Here is a 19,335-nt window from a genome sequence, read left to right as displayed (position 1 = left end):
TTAGTTGTAGAAACATTGCTTCTTTCAAGATAAAAGATACTGCAAATCAGTGGCAGTGTAGCAACTTGAAAAATGAATGTCTCTATAAAATACAACACATTAACTTCCGTGGGTGAGCTTTAAATTGAAATCATGACCGACCTAGATACCAGTAATGACACACAGTCATGTCTGTATTTAGGAAAGCTAAGATGGGTGTCATTTGTAAATTAAATTATATGAAACATTCCAGAAAGAACCAAGCAGCACACCCCGTGAAAGCGTGAAAGCGTACGTGAGAATACTGCCAAACTTTCTTATTACAAGGCGGTTAAATTCAGAGTGGTTAAAATCATATCGAAGATGCAGGATTCGTTTGCTGCTGGATGATAACAAGTTCTGGATAAAATCACTGAACCTGAACCGTGTTAGGTTTAGTAAAGCAAATGAGGAGTAATTGCATTTCACTGGTAGAATGTGATATGATGGGAATCAGATGGTATCTATTTTAGATTTGATCTAAGCGAATGAAAACTGAATGTTGTAAAAATCATCCAAGAACTTAATTCTACTTAAGGATGATGAACTTCATTAAAATAACCCGCTTCTTTATTATTGATGTGTAAACTATACGCCTAACATTTTCCCGTCCCTGCTGGTTGTTTCTAGTGTGGTGTGTTGAGGCCAGTAGGCTGTCAGGTGTCGACTTTCTCCAGATCATATTCCATGTGGGAAAATGCGCAGTGCTCCTGTAGCAGACAGGGAACAGTTTATCCCAGCATTACGTAGCCCCCTCAGCCTGCTTATGAACTTAATAGCTCTTCACAAACTGGTGGCTGACTCGCTTTTTGCCAAAGTTCCTTTGTCAGGGTAGAATGAAATATAAAAGCTGTCAACTAAATTTGACAGTAATAACTACATGTAGTAATAGTCATAAATTCCTTTTTTTGTGGTCCTGAGTCTAATCTTTCATCTAAACTCTCTGTTCTGTCGTAGCTATTCATGGAAATCTATTTTGCCTATTTTCATGCAGCCTACCATTAATGTAATGAATTCATTATGTAGTTAGTTGAAAAAGAACTTGGAGTTTCTGATATTGTTTTCTTTGCCATTATTCATGTTTCTTTACTAATCTCCCACCTGCTCTAAGCCTGGATGGAAGAAAAATACAAAGCAAGCATAGACAAAACGTCTAGTTATAAAAGAATGGTCATCCTGAGACTTCCCATATAATTTCTACTGTGTTCTTTGCTAGACAAAAATAATTTTTAGGTTTTAAATACATAGAGTTAGAAAATAGATTAACAGTAATAAAAGTGCCAAATGACATAGCCTTGGACTTTTCAACTTTAACCAGTGAAAATGGCTCTGATGCTTTTGCATTGAACATTTAAAGATACTGCATGAAATTTGAGATGAAAAGTTTGGAGTTATTACATTTGAATTAAGTACGTAAAATATCCAAATATATATTAGAAGTAAATACTTTTCACATGGTTTTATATCACTGTTTACTAACCCTTTCTAAGTTCTGGTCATTTTTGGAAAAAATAACTATGCACGTTATTAAAATGTTTCTTTTTTGAACCATGAAATTTAACCTTGGTTCCCATTTGGGGATTTTTCCATGAGTATGTCACTTGTAAAAAAATTTTAAGTGCAAAGACAAAAGTCAAGCAAGTACCAGATTGGGAAAAAATTATACTAAAATATAATTTATAGAATTTTAATATTTTAGGTTGACTTATATGGGAAACTATGAAGCCAAGAGAAACTATTGTAAATTTGGGAGGGACTTAGGAATGTACATTCATTACATTTCCATGCTTTTCAGGAAAGTCATTAAGTTTTCCATATAAACAAATATGTTGCCCTTAATGTAAAAAAATTCTTTGGAGAAAAATTACTGTTCCCTAAACAGATTTCAAGCTTATGTTTTAAATTTACTCTGTAGTCACATCTTCTTAAGTATCTAGAATGTTTTAATTTTGATTGTAGTTAAGTAGATACATATTTTTAGACCAAAATTTAGAATGCAATTATAAATAATTTGGCCTCTCTGTTTAGAATTATATTATTGTCTAATTAAAGCATAATGACCAATAACCTTTCAATAAATATTTACTAAACATATACTATCCTTAAGTTATTTAAACTTGTCCATCAAAACTTTTAAATGAGTGTACGTGTGTGTGTGTGTGTGTGTAGCACATACATACTTATATTTGGGGGGCGTTTGTATTTTCATGCCTCAAACATGAATTTATAAACAAACATCTCTTGGCTCATAGAATTAGCAATTATATAGGCAGTAGAAAAGAATTAAAATCATGTAAAGCCATAGTAAAAGGTTATTGAGTTTGAGACATGGACAAGAAACTATTTAGGTAATAGATGTTGGTCATGCAATATATCAGAATGTCAAGGCTATTTTCACAGAAAAGACCAGGCAGTTATTGCACAAAAAGTGTCTTGAGGGCAGTGAGATTTAGGAACTGCTGTGTGTTTTTGTCTAATAATGTGCTTTCTGTGTAGTTAGGTGTTCCTTACTACCGTGCCCCCCATCTGTTAAGCACATCTGGTGCAAGTGCCAGTAACTGGTGGGATCTGCCGTAGGACATGTGCACCTGTTATGTAAGCCTGGAGTTCACTCATCTGGGGGTCTCCGACCGTCTCTGTGGAGTTCATTGTGAAAGATTAGAGCTGTTCTCCGAGGCCAGTCCAGTCCGTCACTTCCAGAGAAAAGTGCACTCACTGCTGGACTAAGAAGTCCTTCTTTGTTGTCTAACAGGTGCTGGTCACAGAGGATGGAAGAGCAGGGTGTGGAGGAAGCTTTTCAGGACGAGGTGAGTTACGCTATTGTCTGGTAAAGTCAAATCTTAGAATATCATCTTTTTACGTTATTTTCTGCGTGAATATGCCAACTTACAGTAAGTACACTGTCCTAGGGACTCGAGTCGAAAATATATGCACATCCAATTAGACCCCTAGCCTGGGAGCCTCCATATGCCACGGGTGCGGCCCTAGAAAAGACAAAAAAAAGAAAGAAAAGAGAATATTTGCACGTAATTTCACTTTACTTTTAGTGCTTAAAAATTATGACAACATCTAGACATTCTAGGGATGAGTGACGGGATTTTATTTCATTTTCTGTCAAAGGACAGTCATTATTTTATGAATAAAACATGGAAAAGCTCAACAATTAGGGATAACGATCTCTTCTGACATCAAGAAATAATGGGGGTTTTGTTTGCTTGTTTGTTTTGATTCCACTGTTCCCGGAAGTCGCAAAAGGCTAATATAGGCTAAAAACGTGTGCGATGTGCAAGAGCGGGTAGGGCGTGACTAATACGGGCTCAGATCAGGTGCTGCCTTGCATTTCTAATGAGGGGCTCCGCCAAAGGGTTGCCTGCAAGTTCTAAGGCTTCAGATGCTGTACGTGATTAGAAAGCCTGGCATTCCTTTTTGAATTACTTTATTACAAAGCTGTATTTATAATAATTTGAGCTCTCTACAAATACTCATACTTCTAAGATGCCATCGTAATAAAGACCAACAATTTGGTTACGTTTCAGGGAGAAAGGCTACACTGAAATGAACATTGTGAGAAAAGTCAATTTGATGATACCTTGGAGTATATGCTGGGTTCACATACTGCTGTTTTCATTACAAGGTAAGAACTCATATTAAGTATTTACCTTTTTACTGTGTTTTAGTCTGTCTTGTAACTGGTAGGACCTGTTTCCCTTTATGTTGTAAAGCCCATAAGTCATTAGCATGGGTATATACTGAATGACACCCAGATCATTTTTTTTGGGAAATTTTTAAATAATGTATCAGAGAATTTGGCACATGTAGTGTTCATTTTCGGCATCTCTTTTTTAAATGTTAAAACCATGCTTTTATCATGACATGCAGCTGTGCTGGAAGAAGCTTTAACTCTTTCTCTTCTCAACAGTATTTTAAACTAGTTGTGTAATTTAAGCAACTGAAATTTTATAAGGAGACATTGAGTACTTAAACTTTCTTGATGCCATCAACCCGAAGAATGGTAAAAGAATGTTTTAAGAAGGACTTTAACTTGTGGGACTAATAATGGATTTTCCACTATATTATAGTGATCATATTTATAAATACATTTTTATAAAATATTTTCATGGCAGAAAGCATGTATTCACATTCAGTTGTCAGTTTTTCTTCTCTGAAAAGGGCTTGTAGAGGAAGTGGGAGAAATTACTGAAGTGTGAAAGGCTAGCGAGGTCAGAGACACTCTCCTCCAGTCCTCGGAGCGCCTGAACTTCCAGGGAGAAGGCATTTCCGAGCACTGGGAGCTGGCGCGGACTTCGAAGATCCCTTTGGCGGTGTGCTCGCCAGCTGCTGCAGCTTGGCACTTACTAAGGGCTAGGACCAGGACTAAAACTTGGAACTCTGACTCTCAGACCCGTGCTTGTTCCACTGCGACATGCCTCTGTCGGGCCCACTGGGCCCGCTCCTTCTGGATTTCCACTCGCCCTCATGACTCGCAGGGAATTTGCTGGTCAAAATCCCCTAGAAAATGCAAAGTAACTAGTAGCAAAACTCGGTCTAAATTTTAGATGTTAGGTTAAAATGATCGGTTTTATAATCAAAATGTGTGACCAAGGTATTTGGGTAATGTCTTCATTCTTACATATATATTTATCTCTGGCAGGATCTATTTGTTCATCATCCGTCTTGACAAGAACATCAAAGTGAGTAAGTCTTGTCTCTAAAGCATAAAGATAATGGGAATGAGCAAAACCAAGCCCGTCGCCATGTCTGCTTTTGAAAAGGAGGAAGGGCTTATAAAATCAGGGCATGAGATGTAGTCTTTAACACATGTCCACAAATTAAGTTATTAGGCATTCAGGAGTTCCTGTTGTGGCTCGGGGGAAGTGAATCTGACGTGTATCTGTGAGGACGCAGGTTCAATCCCTGGCCTCGCTCAGTGGGTTATGGATTCCACGTTGCCGTGATCTGTGACATGGGTCGCAGGCATGGTTCGGATCTGGCATTGCTGTGGCTGTGGTGTAGACTGACCACTCCAGCTCCGATTCAGCCCCTAGCCTGGGAACGTCCATGTGCTGCGGGTGTGGCCCTAAAAAGACAAAAGAATTAAAAAAAATTACTAGGCATTCAGCTCCTTATTTATGAAGCAAAAATATTTCCTGTCGTTTTCACTACAAGAGGAGTTTTGGGTGGTGTCCAATACTATAGATACCACAGAGAGTATTTACACTTCAATGATGCATCGGTAAAGAAGTTGTATTCAGTAATTTCCTCTTTCAATACTGTTATTATTAATGTACGCTATTAATTAGAAGTGTGCTGTATTCTTAACATAGAGTAAAACAGTTTTTAATGGTAAAGGGAAGAAAACAGTTTTAGCAGTAAGTAATGAAAATCATTTTTGGGTGAAACTGATCTGCTTAATGAAAAGCAGAATTCTGCTCACTGTTTGGTTTTGACACCCACGGTGTGACTGATGTGCTTCCTCACGTTCACATTACTTGGAGACGTGGAAAGGGGGAGAAGTGAGTATCATGTTTGAACAAAGGGAACCTGCACTTGTCAAATAGGTTTCTCACCAGTTTTCTGCAGGCCTGGGGAGAAATGGCCGTGTGTGTTGGCGCTACAATGTTGCACGATTTTGTTTATTTCTCTATCTCAAAGTTCCTTCCTAAACTACAGTTTACAGCAGAACCTGGAGCGATGTGGGGACGTTCCTGAATTTTGTAAAATGAGACCGCACCACCACCCACATCCAACCCCTCCAGAAGCGGGAGGGGGCCGTTTTCAAATGCTGCACCAAGAAAGACCTCTTTGATAACGCGATGGAAATCGGGAGGGAAACACCGGCTCCCTCTTGGGAAAGGCTTGTTCAGGTTTTGCCCAAAGGGCCTTTGACTATACAAGTTCTTTCTGTTTTCTTCCAGAAACGGCTTTCATGAAAATCCGCAGAAAAGAGCTCTTTTAGCGGCCCAGGTAGGTTGTGCCCCAGGTGGAGAGAGAGGCCGAGAAATAATCCCTTCTGCTTCGGGCCTCTGCTGTCACTTCAACAATGAGAGCTTTGTGGAGGCGAATAAAATGCTAAAAACCAGATAGGAAGGCGGAGGAAGAGGCATAGTCACCTCTCTACTGCTGTTTTTCGAAGCCTCCAGTTCTGACCTAGTTCACATTTACTCGTTTGTGGTCAAATGCTTTTTTCCTACTGATAGGCTACCAGGATTTGTGGAAGATTTAATCTCATCTACTTGCTAGAAAAATTTAATTGGTTTAAAAAATCAGCACAGCATCTGTTAGGACAGTGATAATGGGACAAATACAAGCAAACAGCGTCCGAAGAAGGAGCGCGAGGTCTGAGTTCAGAACCGCAGAAGGGCCTCAGAGATATCCCGGTGTCCTGACACGGGCTTTATGTGAGCAAATAAATTTAAATTGCAGACCCTGATGAAGAGGTGACCTTTCTTTTTCAGGAGGGTGGTTGTAGCACTGAATTTGAGAAGGTCTTTTTGCTTGGGTCCCTTTATATAAAGGATATTGGAAAATATAATTACATTATCTTAAAGCTATGGGTGGGATGTTTAAATGGGTGGGTTTAAAAAAGTATTTCTCTGCTAAAGACGGATGGTAGGCTAATGTGAACTTAATAAAGACATTTCTCTGGAAAGCAATATGATTTGAGTGTTTATGTAGCAAACAGCGTATATATTCAAGGAGGGCTTTGTCAAATACTGAATTGCATTGGATTTCCATGAGCATTTTCTGATGGTTGCCTTATTGTTTTATATTTTATGAACTTGATTAAAGAGAATTGAAGACAGATTTGATATGCTGATGTGACAATTTAGAAGTCAGAACCCATTTATTCTTATCAAGAGTAGAGATCTTTCTTTGTACTAAAATGGGCAAAAGCAGGGAACACTTTTTTCCCCTAAAAAGAGTGTTTTGTGTACTTAAGTACTTATGTGTTATGTAAAATGGTTAAAATAATTTTTCTTTGAGAAATGTCCAATATATGTTGTCGGTAGATCATATTAACTATAAAAAAAAATCAGCATGTCTCAGGAGAAAGTCCAGTTTTGGGAAAAACTGCACTTTTCTATCATTTCTATGATTTTTCCATCTAGTAGCATCCACTCGATTGAAGAACCTGTGAAATACACCCCCACAGTTGTCGTATGATGCAGCCTAGGGATGACGGGCTTTTATTACTGTTGCCGCTGGGTTGTTTTCAGCATTTGTATAATTTGCCCCCCAGGGTCGTATTAATACCTCCCTTTTGTTACCAAGTTAGAAATAAGTTACCTTGATTGCTCTTCTAGAGAGAAGAGCAGATTGCTTGCGCTTCTGTGCCCTGCAGCTAGAGAGCATGCGCCCACGTTCGTTAGCGTCTGAACAGATTCTAGGAGAGGCGATGCTAAGGAAGGGCTGTGAGGTCACGAGCATGTGTTGCCCCGTCTAGGCTTGGAATTTCCTCTGTCACAAGGCCACTCGTGTCTGCAGACTCGTTCCCCTGCTCTAGGAAGGTAGCGCACGGATGGACAGATATCTGTGCTGAGGGATGTGTTGGCAGTGAGATGCACAATGAGCAAAGAAAGAATGGGCAGAAACTTCCGTCAGTGGTGTATTTGTGCACTGCACTGCACGAGTCTCATCGAAAGACTATTTCTCGGTGCTTTGCACGCGTCTGTGGAGCTACAGTCAGCGCCGATGAAGCATGGGCTGTCTTCTTTCACCAGTGATGTGACTATACACACTCACTGCTGGAATTTTTTTGCATTTGCATCACATTTCAAAATTCTTTTCCTGAAAGCAAGGGCGGACAATGTATTTATTAGAAGGTGCTCACAATTAATGTGTGCAGGAGCAAGGGAGAAAGGAAAGGGAGACTGGGAAGGGAGAAAATCTAACAGCTCTGTTAACACAGGGCTTCTTGCTTTAGCGATTTAGGACTCAGTCTTGCTGGATCCCTATGAGGAGCTGTGTAGACTGCTTTAGAGTTGTTTTCCCAAGGGATGGGGGAGCTGGGGTACTTATCCACCGTCACCTGCCTCTCACTGGCTGAGGATGGCTTCTGGGGGAGCTTAAATACCTGAAAGGCATTTCTCTGGTCTGTCCTCCTTGAACTCCGCCCTCAGGCAGAGAAACAGGGAAGCCAGTGCTTGAGAGTCTCAATGTGCACAGAAGAGCAGATGCAGGTGAAGTGCGGGGTGGGCTGACAGCCTATGGGGAGAGGCGGCAATAGAACATTTTACAGTCATGGGTCTAAACAGCTCTGGGAGGCAGATCATGTGCCTTTGGATCCGGTTGGTGTTGGTGAAAACATGCAATGACCCATGCTGGAGACATAACCGTTAATAGTAGTGCTTGTTCTCTAGAAACTTAATGTCCGCTGGAGGCAGACCTGTAAAGAAGTCCTTTCTGTGTAATGTGTTCATTGAATCTAAGACGCCACCAATTATTTGCCATTATTTTTATGACGTAAAAAATAAAAGGGCCTATATTAGATTCCAGATATAAGTGATATCATATGGTATTTGTCTATATGGCACAAATGAACCTTTCCACAGAAAAGAAAATCATGGACTTGGAGACTAGACTTGTGGGGGCCAAGGGGAAGGGGGAGGGAGTGGGAGGGATGGGGGGGAGCGTGGGGTTAATAGATGCAGACTCTTGCCTTGGGAATGGATGAGCAATGAGACCCTGCTGTGTAGCACTGGGAACTATGTCTGGTCACTTATGATGGAGCATGATAATGGGAGAAAATAGAATGTATACATGTATATGTAACTGGGTCACCCTGCTGTACAGTTAAAAAAAATCGTTTTGGGGAAATAACAATTAAAAATAAGTAAATAATTAAACCAAATGGCAATGGTAAGATATGCCATTCTGTGTTCAGATCTGTTGTAAAAATAAAAGCTGCGTGTCACGTCTTAGCATTAGTGAAATATTGTAGTATGATGCATGGAATGCTTTGGTGAGGAGGGTGCTGGGTGACCAGGAGGCTGGTGTGCTGGGGAGTCATTGCGATTTCCATGGAGAAGGTTTAGCCTGAGTTGGGTGAGAGGATATGGAGTACAAAACAAATTATATGTTTTTAATTTGGTCTAGTGTTATCCAGTGTATTGTTTTTGCTTAATAATAAAAGTAGGTAACATGTTCGCCTATTTTATTATGTGCCTGGAGCTATTCTTGGTGCTTAACTTACCCCATTTCATTTAATCCTCACAATTCTGTGAGGCAATTATTTTTATTCCATTGTGTAGACTGGGAAGCTGAGGCTGAGCAGGTTAAGTAATTTGTTCTAGCTTATAAGCCTGTATGAGACAGAGCTGAAGTCCCGACACACTTTTAGTGAGCATCAGAGTTGCTCCGTTAGAGCCAAAGTAAGGAGAATTTGGTGCCCAGGAGTGATGGTGGTTGTGTCAGATTTAGGCAGTTGGAGACACTGTGTCTGTAGAGAGTAAGACCTGTCTTGAGGGAATCAAGGTCATAGACTGTTGTGAGTCTGACTTTGTTTGAAGAGAGATGTAAGAACAAAAGAATAGGTTGACAGAGTTCCCTGGTGGCTCAGTGAGTTAAGGCTGCTGTGGCTTGGGTTGCTGTGGCACAGGTTTGATCCCTGGCCCCAGAACTTCTGCATGTTGTAGGTGTGGCAAAAAAAAAAGAATAGATTGAACAATGAGGATAAACCCTTGGAAGAATGAGAGCAGGGAACCATGAACTTGGGGCTATGATAAGGGCCAAGGACTTTAGAAAAGCGCCTTGAAGTGGTGAGAGAGTAGATGTCCTTTTTTTCCGACATGGGGCAGATTTGCCTGTTAAAAGAAAAAGTATTCCCGTGGAAAATGCCAGAATAAACCTGCAGCCTGTGGGTAGAGAAGGGCAGCTGTTGAGAAAGTGCTTTGTGCCTGAAGTTACATCCTTGACCCCTTTCCTGTCGCCCTTCACTCTTCCCAGGGTTCCTGACATTCTCCGGTCTCACATTGACCGTCATGTGGCGTATTTCTTCCGGTGGATGTAAAATGCTATTGAAAAGGACATTGCCCTGGACTATGCACTAAGTTGGCACTGAGTTGGAATAAAAATCTGTAATTAATTAGGTTAATAATCCACAAGTTATTTGCTACTAAAACGCATTAACCTCTAAAAATCTTACAGGTTTATATGGGTTGTTTAGATTAATACAAATCTTTTACTTGCTGGTTTTCTATGTGTAAGACATTATGCTGGAATCTTTTTTTTGTCTTTTGTCTTTTGTCTTTTTAGGGCCACACCCACGGCATATGGAGGTTCCCAGACTAGGGGTCGAATTGGAGCTGTGGCCACCGACCTATGCCACAGCCACAGCCACGCCAGATCCGAACCGCATCTGTGACCTACACCGCAGCTCATGGCAACGCCGGATCCTTAACCCACTGAGCGAGGCCAGGGATCGAATCCACAACCTCGTGGTTCCTAGTCGGATCTGTTACCCACCGAGCCATAATGGGAACTCCTGGAATCTTTATATGCATTGCTTTATTTTTTGGTTATAACTACATGGTGAAGTACGCACATTATTCCGGTTTTACAAATGAGTAAAACGTGGTTAACTAAGAGGTTAAGTCATTTGCCTTAGAGTAAGTAATGGCAGAATCAAAACTCTAATCCAGATCTGTTAGAGTCTGTATTTTATGCTCTGAAAGTCTACCCCGAAGTGCCATGGGCTCTCTAAGAAGATACATTTAAATGTCCTGTGAACTTTAACAGCGTCCGCGCTGTGGAGACGGAGGGCACCTGCTCCTGCTTGAGCCGTGGAGGCTTCCGTGGTGGCATCTGTCAGGCGGGTCTCCAGGAAGATGCGCTTCACTGTCTGTTGGTCCATCGGCCACAGGCCTTTTCCCCAGACCCATCTGCTCTTGGAAACAGCAGAAAACTGCTCCTTCTGCAGGCAAAGCATTCAACTATTTTAAATGTTAGACTCCAGGCTCTGTCTGGAGAGGGAAGGAGGCAGAACCGAGGTCAGAAAGAATAAAGGACTTGTCACATACACTGAAGAAACACAACCAAACCTGGAAGTCAGATCTTCTAACTATAGCCCGTGAGGAGCCCTTTCTGCCTCTCCAGGATTTTGCTGTCATAACCCAAGAAACTACAAAATCAGCACTTGATAATTTCTGTGTTTGTAGCTATTGTCCGGGTTTTCCAATTTGCATGTTTGGCTTAAATTAAATAATACAATTCTCTTGAATTCTTATTTCTTTTGTTTAAAGATTGAAGCAACTTCTCCAAGATATTTCTTCCATGAAGCTTTTAACTGGGGTGAGAGCAAAATAAAAGGTCAGTGCTACATCTGTGATTTTGTATTTGGTTTCTCCAAAGACTCCTTTGGGGGATATGTTAAATCATCTGCCTATGACTTCCACATAATGTAAGGAACAAACTGAGTCAGGGTGGTAATGGTGCTTAGTAATATTTAAGTTCACTTTGTGTAGAAATTTGAATTAAACTTGACAATATGGACAGTTAAACAGTTTGACAAAGCTGATAACTACATTCCCCAGAAAGATGTCACTGGGTATTGCGAACTTTTTTTTTCTGAATCAATTACTTGCTCCTTGATTCTTTGGCATTGCTATTTTTGCTTACCAATTTCCCATTTCCATTAAGTAGAATACTAATGATAGTTTGAAATTTCACTTGCATTTTTTTTTGCATTTAAAATAACAAGGATTCCAGACTAGTTTTAGCTTGTTATTTTGTTTTCAGGAGAATAAGCAGGGCTGTAAATAAGTTTTTGAAAGAGATACCTTTGCTTATGTCATTACTTTGACATTTATTGATTGGAAAAATGCAAGATTGGGATCTAAGATAAAACTTAAAGGTAGATTTGCCCCTTAGGAAAAAGAAAAGTGCATTTAAGTTTATGGAAAACATCATTTTTTACCTATATGATCAAAGTTGAAAACAGCTCATTTGTCCTCAGTAAAGATGTACTTAGAGGGAGTTCCTGTTGTGGTTCGGCAGGTTACAGACCTGACTGGATTCTGACTAGTAACCATGGATACTGACGAGCATCCATGAGGATGCAGGGTCGATCCCTGGTCTGGAACAGTGGGTTAAGCATCTGGCATTGCCTGAGCTAGGGCGTACGTTGCCGATGCAGCTTGGATATGGGTTGCCACGGCTGTGGAGTAGGGTGACAGCTGCAGCTCTGATGTGACCCTGTAGCCTGGGAACTTCCATATGCCGCAGGTGAAGATATACTTAGAGAGCTGAATGTCTTTAAACAGAGTCATTTTAGAGCAATGGATCTTAAGGTGCAAGGATAATAGAGTATTGAAACTCTTGCCTTTGGCAGAACTGAGGTTTAAAGTAGCTCACTTAGCAAAGTGCCTTGCATGACCTTACCGAATTACAGAGAGGTCCAGGCTCTAATGCCCTGCCGTCCCTTGGAGACGCTCTCTGGTTCCCTTGGTGGGTTATGTAAATCCTTCCTGCTTGAGTTTTGCCAGTTGTCTCTTGTCCTGTCCTTATTAGAGGAAAAATTTTCACCGTGATTCATTTGTGTTTTTAAAACTCACTCAGGAGCTCATAGTTTCTTTCTTCTTTTTTTCATAATAATCCCTTGGGGCAGTTTTTCTTTCCGTGAAAGAATATTTTTGGTGACAACCAGCAGCGACATTGGCTTCTGCCCCATTAAAATTAACTATGGGTCAGAAAGAATGTGTCACTTGTAATTAAGCCTGAGGAGTAATACACAAACTTCAAATGCAAGGTTTAATCATTCTCTTAAAAAAGTGGGAGCTTCCTTTTGAGCTTTACACTGTGCCGGACTCCTCCAGCCAATGTTGGACGTTTTTCTTTAATCCAGCGCTTGCTCCTGCAGAAGTAGCCGATCGGACGTGCAGCCAGTGCCAGACTGTCAAGGGAATCATCTGCAGCTTGTGTATTTCTGGTTCCCATCATCTGGACAGGGATTCCTTACATGGGAACTTGACCTTTCAATTGCTTGAAGGAGGCTAACCTTTGCTCTCAGGGTAGTTTGAGATGTGAAAGCCTGTCTTTCTTGTTTCACAGCACACATAATGAAATGCGCTGGAGAGAGACTGGAGGGGCTTAAGTCTTCAGCTCATCAAGGCAATAGGCCCAGGGTTCTGTTTGAGCTAATAGAGGTTACAGTTAGTCCAGGCTCAGTCTTGACAGATTATGTTTAGAAGAACTAAGGCACACCAGAGCATAACTTTTTGTCTGCCCTCCAGGTTCTTGTCCTCATGAATGCCTTAACGGAGCTTTCTGTTCTAAGGCTGGGACATGTGACTGTCAAATATTTCAGGCGCTTGGGACACGGTGCCAGATTGGTGAGTTTCAGAGATACTTACGAGAGATTTATGAGATGCTGCGGAGAACATGATGGCATAATTTGCTGTATGAGTGTTCATCCCTTGGGAGACGGGACAGTTATAGTGTGTATTAACTAGAGTACGCACAATTTATTCCCAGCGATTTTGAAACAATGAAAAAGAAAATAGGTGTCCCCCTTTCACTTCTCACTGATCTCTGCTATTTCCACAAGTGTTTTTTCCATTGTAGATGGTACTGGCCATTCAAACCAATTTTTTTTTTTTCTTTTTAGGGCCGCACCTGCAGCGTATGGAGGTTGCCGGGCCAGGTGTTGAGTGGGGGCTGCAGCTGCCATGCCCATGCCACAGCCATAGCAACGCGGGGTCTGAGTCACTTGGTGACTCACACCACAGCGAGAGGTCAGGGATCGGACCCACATCCTCATGGGTACCAGCCAGGTTTATTACCACTAAGCCACAGTGAGAACTCCCAAACCAAGTGTTCATTCATCTCGCTCTTGCTTTATAAATTAGTCTTTATTTGGAGCCACTCATTCTTTTTGACTCTGAATGGAACAATCTGGACATAAAAAAGAAATATTATTGAGGGCTCTTCAAAGGCAGAAGATTCTTAAAAAACACTTTTATCTGCAGGGTCTAGGATGGGAGCCTATATCAATAATAACCAAACCCCCCATCTGTTTAACGAATATCATTGAGCATTTACTAGAACACAGGCTGAGCACTGCAGATACAATGGTGAATAAAACAGACATATCCTGCCCTCTTGGAGGTCACAGTCTGGAGGAGGGGACCAACACAACAGGTGCGCAGTAATTACACTCGAGACGTGTTCTAAAGGAAAGCGCAGGGTTTTATCAAAATATGCAGCAAAAGTAAGTCATGCTGCCATGAATCACTCTTTGTTTTCTCATGAAAAGGCCAAAGTTGGCCATGGTGAACACATGTGGGTAAAAATGACAAAAAGAAAGTGTGCAATGGTTGTGCCCTATCTTTATGCTCCCCCTAGAGTGTATTAACACACTGTCTTATTTTTTTTTAACTTCTTAATTTTTTTTTGCTTTTTAGGGCTGCGCCCTTGGCACATGGAGGTTCCCAGACTAGGGGTCAAATCGGAGCTGTGGCTGCTGGCCTATGCCACAGCCACAGCAATGCCAGATCCAAGCTGCATCTGTGACCTACACCACAGCTCACAGCAACAGCAGATTCTTAACCCACTGAGCGGGGCCAGGGTTCGAACCTGCGACCTCATAAATGCCGGTCAGATTCATTTCCACTGAGTCATGACGGGAACTCCAACATACTCTGTCTTCGTATGTATTACACATATTGAGTGCTTAGTAAATGTCACATATTAGTCTATTAAATGTCCGTATTAATCTAGAAGGAAGGGTCTAGAAACCAAAATAGAGTGGAGAGCTATCCACAAAAGTATAAAGGCAAATAGGCATGAAGGCCGCAGGAGATGAAGTTGTGTGATTTAAAACAAACCCTGCTTACAGTGAGACCAGTTTGAGGCCAGCGTACTGGAATACTGTGGGTGCTATTAGGTTATTTTTGAAAGAATTGCAGCGATTAGAACACTCTAGTGCTGCCAGTGTTAATTTTTAGGACCCTAAAGGGTGACCTTTCTTTCTGAGCCATTACATTCGCTCTGTCCTATCACCTGCTTTTACTACATCATTCTCCCCTCTCTTCCTCTCTTCTAGAGTCTTTCTTTGGGGGCACAAATTAAACAAGTTTGTAACATAAATCCTTTCTTCCAAACAACTTGGAGACCATATTTTTCTTTAGGGGAACTTGATAGTTTTGAGAACAATTTATAATTTTATGCTAGCCATTTTTCCCTGTGACGTTGTCCACCAAAGGAGAAAGAGTTTATTTTAATGCAAATTAGAATCACCTACCATAAAAGAGCCTTGTCAGACACAAGTATAATTTGTTTTATTCTGCTAAACATTATCCTGTTTGTTTTCAGTGCCAAACATGGGCAGTGGCAGAGATGGGGTTTGCAAAACCTGGGGACAGTACCACTTTGAAACTTTCGATGGCATCTACTATTATTTCCCAGGAAACTGCTCTTACATTTTCGCAAAGGACTGTGGTAATTTGGAGCCTCGGTACACTGTATGGGTAGGTGATTCTAGGACATGATTAGCTTAAAGATTGTTTCTGGCTAAGTCTGTATTTTTAAAGTACTGGGTACATGATGGAAAATATGTAAAAATCATAGCATGAATACATAGAGCCTTGACTGGGGAAGCAGAGGGCCTAGTTCTGAATGGAATGGATCACATTTGCACCTATTTTGAGTATAGTTCCATCAAAGTGGGGCCGAGGACTGGGAGAAGAGGGGTTTGGATCCATATAGTGGGGACATGTAGGCCTTGCAAAACTGTCCATATCATGAATGTCGTAATATCAGCTCCAGCGGACAGACTCATTCTACAGGTTTTATTTAATCGTTTCGAGGTAAGTTCAGGCACCGATCATATTACTCATTTATGTTTTCTTCTTGACACTCTCAGTGTGATGGCCATCTAGATTTTTTAAATGAACTACCTCAGTATGAACGGGGAGCTGGAATTTGTGTAATGGAGTGTTTGAATTACTTAAACACAGGCTAGAGGATAAGGAGTCAGGCAGCTAATTTCTAGGTAGATTGATACCATGTGATTGAGCCCAGGGAGTCAGTTCTTAGTAGCAGAATCCTCACTTCAAAGGAATTCATCGGAGAGATTTCAGCATGTGCTCTATGGAGTGGCTCTGGCTGAAGTAAGGAAGTCAGGGCCTCCTTCCCTGCCTGTTGTCTTGCTCTGAATTTTCTAGTATTTCAAAGCACAGCCAGCAAACAGCAGTGCTGTCCTTTCGAAAGCTAAGACCCTCCATAACCATCATTTCTTTGAATCTCTGTTGCATTATGTTGGAGTTGCCTAAATTTTCCTCCTCTCCTCGACAAGGTAAATATTAAAAAGTAGGCCCTGAACCTTTTCAAGAGCATCAAATCCATGTGAACTTGAAAGGAAATGAAGCCTATTGAAAATGAACTTGGGGAGCAAAGGGTGAAATGTTGGAAGTCTCTTAAGATAGGGTGGTTAATGGCATACATCTTCAGTTCATACAGGGCTCTAGTTCTCAATCCTTTATTTAGTTATTTTTTTTGTCTTTTCTAGGGCTGCACCCGTGGCATGTGGAGGTTTCCAGGCTAGGGGTCCCATCGGAGCTGTAGCCACCGGCCTCCGCCACAGCAACGCGGGATCCGAGCCGCGTCTGCGACCTACACCACAGCTCACGGCAACGCCCGATCCTCAACCCACTGAGCGAGGCCAGGGATCGAACCCGCAACCTCACGGTTCCTAGTCGGATTCGTTAACCACTGAGCCACGACGGTAACTCCGTCAATCCTCTCTTGTCTAGGTAGGAGTGCTGGGTTTATCACTCAAACACCTCTGACTTTCCTTGAAATGTCCTTGTCCAGTGTCTGCCCCTACTGAGGACTGTGATTGTCAGCCAGAGAACTGTGTGATAATAACACACAATGCTGAACTGTGCTTTCAGAATTCACAGATACTGTTTCTATTTGGCCCTGCTCGTTGGTGGCATATGCTCTCACATCAGCATATCCATGTATTTTAAATACCATCTGTCCCTTGATTGTAAGATTTTTTCACTTCTTTTACAGATAATTTGAAAAAATTCAAAGACATCTAGGGGTTCCCATTGTGGCTTAGCACTAATGAACCCGACTAGTATCCATGAGGACGTGGGTTTGATCCCTGTCCTCACTCAGTGGGTTAAGGATCTGGCATTGTCGTGAGCTGTGGTGTAGGTTGCAGACCTGGCTCAGATCCTGCATTGCTGTAGCTGTGGTGTAGGCCGGTAGCTGCAGCTCTGATTCAGTCCCTAGCCTGGGAACTTCCACATGCTGCAGGTGCAGCCCTTAAAAAAAAAACACCAAAAAAAAAAAAAATCAAAGTCTAAAAAATATTATTAGAATTATTGTTAAGATTTACCAGTTCTAATGGCTTTACATATTTCCTTCTAATTTTTTTCCTCTGGATTTTATACACATTTATAAAATAGATAGTTTACTATGCATGATTTTCTGCTTCCCATTTCACCTAATATTATATCAAGAACTTTTTTACATGTCAAATGTTTTTAACAAACATAAATTATATAAGATGTATTTGTTACAAATATGGAATATTGCAATTAATTATACCCTGTTTTAGAAATTTAGATTTTAAAATATTTTTAGTATTTTAAAAGATGCGTATTGATAAATATCTTTACGCATGTATCTTTTTTATACTCATGTTCTTTTCTTTTTCTTCTTTGAATTCAATTTTATTTTTATGAAATTAATGCACGTACTTAGTTTAAAGATTTCATCAGGGAGTCCCCGTCATGGCGCAGTGGTTAATGAATCTGACTAAGAACTATGAGGTTGCGAGTTCCATCCCTGGCCTTGCTCAGTGGGTTGAGGATCTGACGTTGAGCTGTGGTGAAGGTCGCAGACACGGCTCGGATCCCTCGTTGCTGTGGCTGTGGTGTAGGCCGGTGGCTACAGCTCCGATTCAACCCCTAGCCTGGGAATCTCCGTATGCCGCAGGTGCGGCCTTAGAAAAGACAAAAAGACAAAAAAAAAAAAAAAAAAAAGATTTCATGACTATGAAGCAAAAGGATATATGCAGCAAAAGATAAAGATAGCCCCTCTTTCCTTCACTCCTTGACCCCAGCTGAAGTCTGGCTCCCCAAAGCAATTACTTCACAAATTTTAGCTGTTTCTTCTAGCTTTTATCTAACATATCAAAAGGTGATATTATTTTTTTATTTTTCAAAGTTAGGACTTGTTTCTTATTATCGAAAATGGGAAGTTATCTGTTACATCATCCTTCTCACCCCTAACATGCACCCCCCCCACACATGCACCCACACACGCACCCCCCCCCACACACACACCCACACACACACACACACACACACGCACCCACCCCCACATGCATGCACACGTGCTTTCCTTTCTTTCTTCCAATAGAGTTATGTCACTGTTATTAGTTAGGTCACATGTGGTTTTTATATTGTTATTTACATCTTATATAAATATGAACAACATTTATATGAATATTGTTGAGTGCTGATCCTAATAGGTTATGATTTTATTTCTCTTTCTGTATCTTTATAGGATTAATAGTTTTCCATTTTTTTGGTTTGCTGTATTTTCTATGCTTCAATCATTGTGTTTTTCCTCCAGACTCTCTCTCTACAGCTCTTTTCAATATGGTCAGATGCATCAGACAGCCTCTCAGTTTTCCTTTCCCTCCCATGAGGTGTTCATCATTCTTCTGCTGCAGCTGAGACTGGTTGCTTTTAGCCTAGTGTACACTTAGCTCTTGGGATTTATTTTCACCATCTTCCTGGAGAATTCCATTCTTCACTCTCCTGTATTGGTTTCCCTCCTTTTTGGGTCCCATGAGATGTCAAGCAGTTCTTGAACTTTGTTTATACTTGAGAGGTAACCTCCGAAAGGCTCTTTACGTGCTTTGATCATGTGGACAGAGCTTGTTTGTAGAGCTTTCTGGAAATGGAAAATATTTTCCTGCAAAGAGTTTTACCAATCCAGGTTCACTTTGCCCACCTTGCAGCAATCCAAAACACTAAGATGCTGGGGCTTTGCAGTAAAGAGAGAGTTTATTAGCTAGGTAGCCAAGCAGGGATGCAATAAATCCCAGATGCGCCTCCCTGAAAGCAGTGGTCTTGGGGTATTTACAGGATAGAGAATAAAGACTAGCCAGAGGTTTGGGAACCTGGAGAAAGGTGATTGGAAAAAGGCATGGGAACCATTCTTCCAAGATGGAGGCACTTAGCACTATCTGAGGGTAGAATTGTCAGCCCTCTGATGTCAAAAGCTCCCAGACACTCACACATGCTCAGTCGGAGGCAGGAGTTCTCTGCAGTCTTAACTCAGGCATACGTCTTACTG

The 19,335-nt window shown here is 41.2% G+C and overlaps 1 protein-coding gene across 8 annotated transcripts in view; it reads left to right on the top strand.

The window, feature by feature from the left end:
* The window catches only part of OTOGL (otogelin like), a 204,301-nt gene that overhangs the window by 48,424 nt on the left and 136,542 nt on the right, over positions 1-19,335 (top strand). For 3 of the 8 annotated variants that reach the window (XM_021092804.2, XM_021092806.2, XM_013998113.3), the window contains exons 1-7: positions 3,086-3,414; positions 3,555-3,652; positions 4,670-4,709; positions 5,934-5,982; positions 11,259-11,325; positions 13,248-13,346; positions 15,328-15,482. In XM_021092804.2, the coding sequence (XP_020948463.2) occupies positions 3,410-3,414; positions 3,555-3,652; positions 4,670-4,709; positions 5,934-5,982; positions 11,259-11,325; positions 13,248-13,346; positions 15,328-15,482 (513 nt within the window). In that variant the 5' untranslated portion in view covers positions 3,086-3,409. Of the gene's footprint in view, positions 1-2,700; positions 2,826-2,950; positions 3,045-3,085; positions 3,415-3,554; positions 3,653-4,669; positions 4,710-5,933; positions 5,983-6,311; positions 6,456-11,258; positions 11,326-13,247; positions 13,347-15,327; positions 15,483-19,335 lie in introns of those variants that run through there. The other 5 variants (XM_084957766.1, XM_013998114.3, XM_084957767.1 and 2 more) reach the window with 5 other exon arrangements.

The sequence above is a fragment of the Sus scrofa genome, chromosome 5, assembly GCF_054392235.1.
Source record: "Sus scrofa isolate SSC_HxYL_T2T_F1_AM1 chromosome 5, Sscrofa_HxYL_maternal_Yorkshire_Landrace_v2.0, whole genome shotgun sequence".
Classification (NCBI taxonomy): Eukaryota; Metazoa; Chordata; class Mammalia; order Artiodactyla; family Suidae; genus Sus; species Sus scrofa.
Note: the sequence above shows the minus strand (reverse complement) of the source record. Positions and strands in the feature narration are given on the sequence as shown.